Source organism: Cydia fagiglandana, chromosome 20, assembly GCF_963556715.1.
Source record: "Cydia fagiglandana chromosome 20, ilCydFagi1.1, whole genome shotgun sequence".
Taxonomy (NCBI): Eukaryota; Metazoa; Arthropoda; class Insecta; order Lepidoptera; family Tortricidae; genus Cydia; species Cydia fagiglandana.
Window position 1 is genome coordinate 13,261,482 of NC_085951.1, and position 8,504 is coordinate 13,269,985.

At 37.5% G+C, this 8,504-nt stretch overlaps 1 protein-coding gene across 1 annotated transcript in view; it reads left to right on the forward strand.

Annotated features, from left to right (window-relative positions):
• Positions 1 to 1,302: 1,302 nt before the first annotated feature.
• Positions 1,303 to 8,504, forward strand: part of LOC134674463 (uncharacterized) — a 402,905-nt gene continuing 395,703 nt past the window's right edge. The window contains exon 1 of the mRNA XM_063532541.1: positions 1,303 to 6,956. Coding sequence (XP_063388611.1) covers positions 1,948 to 4,215 — 2,268 coding nt within the window. The 5' untranslated portion in view covers positions 1,303 to 1,947 and the 3' untranslated portion in view covers positions 4,216 to 6,956. The remainder of the gene's footprint in view (positions 6,957 to 8,504) is intronic.

Genomic DNA, 8,504 nt, shown 5'->3' on the forward strand with positions numbered 1-8,504 from the left:
GGCCTGGTATAAAACAGCCCCCAACCAAGTTTCTTACGCGTCGGTTTAAAAAAACACCTATTCAGTTCAAAACTGCCCCCAGCCAAGTTTCCCACGCGTCGGCGTTACTGAGAGGGGCCGAGGCGGTGCTGAGGCAGTATAAAAGAGCGAGGGCTAGGTTGGCTGAAGATACTCCAATCTCCAATAGATTTACTTTCAAACTCATTTTACATAAGCCCCGTTAGCGAAAGTGAAATATATAAAATACTAGGCAAATTAAAAAATAAAAATAGCCATGGTTTCGATGAACTGCCACCGAGCCTTATCAAACATTGTTCACAAGAATTGATTGTCCCCCTAACTTATATTATAAACCAATCAATAAGTACAGGTATTGTGCCAGACCTTCTAAAAATATCTGTAATAAAACCAATTTATAAATTAAAAGGAGATTCAAGCAATCCAGCGCAATACCGACCAATAGCCCTATTACCAACTTTTTCTAAAGTATTAGAAACCGCAATGTCAAATAGGCTTTACTCATTCTGCGAAAAATTTAAAATGAAAACCAAAACGGATTCCGGAAGAACAGATCAACAACTTTAGCTCTAAATAAATATACACAAGAAATCCTAAATATCATTGACAGTAAGAACTACGCAATCGGAGTCCTGTTAGACTTAAGTAAGGCATATGACAAAGTAAATTATAAGATTTTACTAAATAAACTCTACAATATAGGAGTGAGGGGCATTGCGCATTCATGGTTCCAATCATATTTGACAAAACGTGAACAATATGTGCAAATAGAATACCACAATCATAAAACAAAGTTAATAGAGCAAGTTAAATCCAAAACTGTAATTATGTCAGGATCTATCCCACAAGGCAGTGTACTCGGGTGCCTCCTATTCCTAATATATATCAACGATCTCCCTAAAATACTTGACCAAACTAGCATCCTATTTGCAGACGATATCTCCATAGTTTTTCCATACTCTACACATGAAAATAACCTAAATTCTCTTTTAAACGCCACCCTCACTAAAGTAGTTGATTGGCTAAATCTCCATAACCTTGAATTAAACATAGAAAAAACAAAAATCATGCAGTTTAAACCGCATCAGAAAAGTAGCTTATCCATAAATTATAAACACAATAATCAAACCATAGATTGCGTAAATTCCTCTAACTTACTAGGCATTGAAATAGATACAAACGTAAACTGGAAACTCCATATCCAAAAAATCATATCAAAACTCTCTTCATTTATATACGCTCTAGGAGAAGTAAAGAAACATACAGATGTAAAAACCGCCTTATGTACCTACTATGCTTTTGCTCACTCCTGGCTCCGATACGGTATAGTTATGTGGGGCAACAGCACCAACATACACGACCTGTTTATCTTACAAAAGAAATGCATAAGAATCCTAAGCAACATAAACTTAATAGATTTGTCGACCTCATTTCCGTAAACTCAACATATTAACATTAACATCTTTATACATACTCGAGATAACTAAATTCAAAAGAAAATACAACGACTTCTTTCCAGTACCAAAAGATCCGACTACCTCAAATTTACGCCCTAGAAATACAATTCCAGTTCCATTTTCAAAAAACAGCTTTGACCGAGAAGCGCTCATAAATTCGCCGATAGAGTTAGTGCTAGCAAAGAAAACTAGGCTTCTAGAGGCCTTTCGTGAATATGAGCGCCTCACTAGCAAGGTTGCCTCACTTTTTTCCTCCCCACCAGCTACTCTCGCCACCGATGATGAGGAGGTTGAAGACAACTACATTTTATTGTTAGCACAGCTAGAAAGTATAATAAATGTCATCCGCCTGAGAGACAACCCTCCTCAAGCGAGCCCTAGCGTAAGTGTCAAGTCGGAGAACCTCAAGCTGCCTCGAGTCGTCATAAAAACTTTCACAGGTAAATACACAGAATATTACGAATTTACAAACATGTTCACAGCTATGATCGACAAGTGTACTTCCTTTTCAGCGGTGCAGAAGCTGTATTATCTTAAAGGTTTTTTAAGTGATGAACCGCTCGATTTAATAAAAAATCTGCCATTAGAAGACAACAGCTACCCAGAAGCACTGCGCTTACTGAAGGAACGATACGATAATAAAGTTCGAATTACGCAAGAACATGTTAATGCACTACTAGATATGCCTACAATCACGCGATCTAATGTCACTAATTTACGAAATTTCATTTCAGTTGTCAAACAGCATCTTGCTGCTCTGCAAAACCTGGGTGAGCCGGTAGATAAGTGGGATGCCATAATCATTTGCATCCTATCTAAGAAGATTGACCTGCCTACCTACAGAGCATTTCAACTGGAGCGAGATAAGAATGTGTCGCCCACGGTAAAGGAATTCCTAGGATATGTTGAAAAACGTGCCCTAGCATTTGAAAACACTGACGTGAAGGGGCCTTCGCAGAGCTTTGTCAGCCGTCCTGTGGCTGCAGAAGCAAAGCTGTCAGCGCATCAGCCTCAGCGGCAATGTTTATACTGTAAGTCTGCACACAAAATATATAATTGCCCGAGTTTTAATTTAGCTTCCATTCATAAACGCATGGAGTTCGCTTCAACAAACAACTTGTGTAAGATTTGTTTGTCGCATCACAAGCGCAAATGCAAATTTCATTTTCGGTGTAAGGTGTGCAAGCTACAGCACAATAGCTTATTGCATCAAGACAAGCCTACTCCTTCTGTAACTTTGTCCGCAACAAGGAATAGAGCCCATAATATAGTTTTGCCTTCTGCTCGTGTCAAGCTGATTACTAAGTCAGGGCGAGTAATATATTGCAAGGCATTGTTAGATGGTTGCTCACAGGCATCGTTCATTACACAGAAGATTGTGGATAAATTGGGATTGCCGATGCAAAATACTAGTTCTAAAATAACTGGTATCAATAATGCCAAGCATGCGATTGACAAATGTATAAACCTTGACGTGCATTCTGCTGTTTATCCATTCAAAATAAATGTCAATTGCAAGGTTGTTGATAAAATAACAACAAAGTTGCCACAGATTCCTATTAACAAGTCGCACATTACATTGCCTACTAACTGCAAACTAGCCGATGAGAATTTTAACAAGCGTGGTGATGTGGATTTGCTGCTAGATGCTGGTGTCTTCTTTCAGATTCTTCTGACGCAGACGAAGAATAATGGAGACCAAGCAACCAAACAGCCTATCGTGACTGCGGGCACTGCAAGTACTTCCGCACCGAGCCTTACAACCTCGAGTGCTGCAGCTTCGAGTACTTCAATAGCATGCGCCGCTACGCCACAAGGCCCGACACTAGTGCAGACATCATTTGGTATGATCATCGGTGGTCGACTGCAGCTGCCTGCAAGAAAAAAGTCCAAGCAGGTAATATCTTTGCTTTGTACGGAATGCAATGAATATCAAAGCGACCTGTCAAGTGCTTTTGGGGAAACTAAAAAGGTGACTGAAATTTTCCTAGATAAAATACCAGAGCAAGACTATTGCGAAAAACCTTTTAGGGAATCTACAAAGCTAGCAGATAATAAATATGAGGTCTCACAGCCCAATAAGTTCCCTTTAGAGCAAGAAGTCAACTCTGAGTTAGGAAAAACTTCTCACCTGGCACTCAATAGATTTCTCAATCTAGAAAAGAGGTTGCATGTGCCACAGAATCAAACTCTTTTCACAAAATATCATGATGGGCATGGGCAATTAATCCTGCATGATGAACATTGTATATTTTCAGAATATTCATCTCTGCCCACCGAGCTACCTGAACTGAAAGCTGATCATACCAGTGCTCTGTGCCTTACAACCACAGTGCACAACCCTGATCTCTTTGAAATAATAAAAAAGTTCTCTACTATAGCAAAAATGACTCGTGTTCTTGCATATATCCTTAGGTTTTGCAATAATGTCAAACCAACTTCTCAGAACCTTAAGGACTTAACTATAGTCAAACATGAGAAAGCTCAATTCCTTTCAGATGATTTAAGGATGCTGCAATCTGACAAGCAACTTAAAGGTAATTTAAATCCGCTAACTCCCTTCCTTGATGGCGAAGGCATTATACGAGTTGGTGGTCGATTGCAAAACGCGTCGCTTCCTTATGCTGCACAGCATCCGGCAATATTGCCAAAACAGTCACCTATAACAAACTTGCTTGCAAGAAATGAGCATATATGTTTACTAGATGCAAGACAAAATGTAATCTTATGTTATTCATGACAAAGGCACTGCGTAATAGACCACTGTAAAAAAGGTTATACATAAATGTGTAATGTGTTTCAGACTGAAAGCCGTTGCCACAACTCAGCTGATGTGCTTCATGTCTACACCACGGTTCACTGCGTCGTGCGAGTTCGGTATTCGTAGTTTAATTGTAATGCGTAGTGACAATTCACCTCCTCTCGAGTGGCTCATGGCGAGGGTAAATAACTTGTTCCCGGGGAAGAACTGCATAGTACGCGCAGTTGAGCGACCCTTGGAAAAGCGGTCATATTCACAAAGGTCTATTACAAAAATATGTGTACTCCCAATAACTTAACAATAATTACATAAAATGTGTTAGTTTAATGTGTCTAAAATGCCTATTGTAAAGGTAGCGGCAACATACTTGCCATCATAATTAAAGGAATTACGGTTCAAAATAGAATGACTACAAAGGAATGTCAAATGGTTAATTCTTAAATTCTGTAAACAAAGAGCTTTTGTTTATATATGTTAACATTTGTGTTGATTACTAGATCATCAGTTGTTTTCTTTAGAATGTAAGTTATATTAATTTAACTGTAATCATTCTGGTCGATGTATTCACTTCTGTATGTTAAATGTTGCTCATATTAACATACTTATTTAATTTCATATAATTCTCGTGGGGGAATAATGTTAGCAACATTGAAATAAGAACTATAAGTTCTAAATTTAAAATATTAAAAATAATGTTATTTAGTTGCCATAGCGGCACTTCTTTAATTTTCTTTCCTGTGACAATGCATATTTTGTGTGGTTTCTGAAATAAACTATTTTTTCCTAAAAGATTCTTTAATAATATACAGTCCACTCATGCTCTACTACCTACTGAAGCCAAGACCGCTTCAATAGCTCTAGTCCATATATAATGTGCATAAAGATTTACAACAAGCTTCCAGTAGATATTAAAAACGAAAAAGTTGACAATATATTTAACAAAAAACTTACAAAATATTTACTAGACAACAGTTTTTATAATATGCAAGAGTTTTTTGAAAGTTAAATTTATGTTAGGTGTAGGATACATAATATAAATATAAAGATCTCATTAATGTAATATTTCCATAATTATTTATATTGCGATTAAGTCTATATTACGTACCTAATATTATTGTTAGATTGTAAGCTACATACTTAAATTGTAGTGCCCTTACAGGGTTCATAGCTTGTTCACCATTCTAATGTAAGACCTAATTGTACCTATGAAAGCAATAAATTACTGAATTACTGAATTACTAAAGATTTAAGCGTTCAGGAGACTACTCTTGGGCCTGATGATGATTAAACAACATAGTTATTGTTTGTATTATAAGGTGTAATTTAAGACTGAGCTAAAGCATATACAAAGACAGAAAGATTTCAACAAAACTACATTGCTAAGTATCATCAATAACTGCTAAAAAGGTCAATGGATGATGATTAAACAACCTATCATCAAGCACACGCTTTGAGGTCAAGCAAGAGTCACTATTAGGGTTAAGAAGGGGTTATCCGCAGATGGTCTAGAACGCAAAATGACTAGTGTGTTGTTTTGCCTAAATCGCAATTAGTCTACATCGCAAACGGTCTAGAACGCAAAATGTCCGAATAATTTTTTCCGTTATATCTTAACTTTATAGCGATGTCGACGGAGCCCCGCTGCCGCGGGCTCCTATTCTTTGCTGTTTGGCCTTCGGCCATTTGATGATACCTTATGAACCTAACCTACCTATTAGCGGAGTCAGATATGAAGTTGACCCAAATTTTTTTTATTAAGCTATGAGTTTCATCACATATGATCTTTGAGTAATTCTAAGCATTTCAAGCCTGGGAGGCAATAAGGGGAGGGGGGGTACAAAGATGGCCGCCACCCGTCATCATTCAAAAAAATCTGTTCTGGTCCTGGTGGCTATTAGGGCAAGTTTGGTATCATTTTCGTATAAACCGGAGACGTAGAATTCATTGCTGATATTTGTTTTTTTCAGCTTCATAGTAATTTTACAAGAAAAACGTAAAAAGATGAAAATTTAGGATGGAGGTTTTTGCTTTTGAGAGCTAATAACTTTTGTATAGTGGCCAAAAATATCATATAAAAAATACTATAATAAAGCGTAATTCATGCAGATTCTAAACATATACACGTTGAGTAATATCCTACTGCAAAAAGATGGTGAAAAAATTATTAAATGCCCGCAGCGCGGGTAGTTGGACTTTCGTTTATCTTGCGGACCGTCGTTTATCTTACAAAATGATCGAGTACGAGTATCTACGTAGGTATGCTTACTTTGCTAGATTTTATGATGACGAATAAAATACTTTCATCCAGACATAATTCATCATACAGACATAATTTTATGCACTTTAATTTTAATGCACTTGCAACGATTTGAGTGTTATTTGACCGGTGTTTTCTGTAATAGCATGAAAATTATCGTGAAAATAAATATTTTGCCTCTTCCTAAGTAGTACAATTTCTCTCATAAATAGTGTTTTAATATTATCAGCAAAAATAAGAGCGCTATTTTATTAGAATAATTTCATTTATAATAGTTATTTCTCGGACCCAATTTTGGACCCGGGTATATCCTTAAACTACGTTCAAAAGAGAGGTATGGGCACTGTGAATGTCATCTCGCTTTGTGTGGTAGGGCACAGCACAGCGGATGTCATTCCAGATCTATCCGAGCAGAGCCCAACTGGGGAAGTACGTACTTACCTCCACCTTACAGAAAACACCGGTCAAATAACACTCAAATCGTTGCAAGTGCATTAAAATTAAAGTGCATAAAATTATGTCTGTATGATGAATTATGTCTGGATGAAAGTATTTTATTCGTCATCATAAAATCTAGCAAAGTAAGCATACCTACGCAGATACTCGTACTCGATCATTTTGTAAGATAAACGACGGTCCGCAAGATAAACGAAAGTCCAACTACCCGCGCTGCGGTCATTTAATAATTTTTTCACCATCTTTTTGCAGTAGGATATTACTCAACGTGTATATGTTTAGAATCTGCATGAATTACGCTTTATTATAGTATTTTTTATATGATACTTTTGGCCACTATACAAAAGTTATTAGCTCTCAAAGCAAAAACCTCCATCCCAAATTTTTATCTTTTTACGTTTTTCTTGCAAAATTACTATGAAACTGAAAAAAACAAATATCAGCAATGAATTCCACGTCTTCGGTTTATACGAAAATGTTACCAAACTTGCCCTAGTAGCCACCGAGACCAGAACAGATTTTTTTGAATGATGACGGGTGGCGGCCATCTTTGTACTCCGCCCTCCTCGACTAGACGCACGCTTCTTATCGCCTCCGAGGCTAGAAATGCTTAGAATTACTCAGAGATCATATGTGATGAAGCTCATAGCTTAATAAAAAAATTTTGGGTCATATATGGCAGCGATCCGTAACTGACTCCAGTATATAAAAAATGTGGTGATATAAAAAGTGGGCATTTTGCGTTCTAGACCGTTTGCGATGTAGACTAATTGCGATTTAGGTAAAACAACGCACTAGTCATTTTGCGTTCTAGATCATCTGCGGATAACCCTTAGGGCACCCCACATCTGGCGTCTTTCGAGCGTCGGCGTCTGTCGGCGTCGGTCCAGCGCTATGGAAAATGACGTCGCTGCGCAGTTGCGTCGACGTTGCGTCGACGTCGGCCATAGAATTGTAGACGCCGACGCTCGAAAGACGCCAGATGTGGGGGGGCCCTTAAGAAGGGAGTGGTAGTTCTAAGTGGACTATTATCCACGGTTATTATGTCTTTATAATTAGAAAACTAGTCATTGTATTATTTTGTGGTTTATTTAGTGATAAATTTACTTATGCAACTGACAAAATAAAAATGAAACAATAAAATGTTTTTCTATTAACATAAATAGTGTCCGGTATTTCTACGTATACACACAGTACATGTACATTTACACACAATTTCTCCCAACTATATACATTAGTCATGGTTAACATGTACAGGTACACTATTTTTTACATTCTTCTAATCACAAACCGACGAAAACTACATTAATTAAGTACAGATGTAGTATACATAATTGATTTCCATCGTATTTTCTCGGAAACGTTCGTATTTAAATACGAATTGTCATGCTAGTTCTAGTAGTTCTGTCAACGTCAGTACTTCAGGGTGTTTTTAAAGGTGGCTCAGATATATCGCTCTCCAGATATATCCACGCGCATTCGGCAAAATCCGATAGGAAAAAGCTTTATGTCCACGCAATAAGAGCGAAAAAGCAGGCAGGCGCCGGCCGATGCG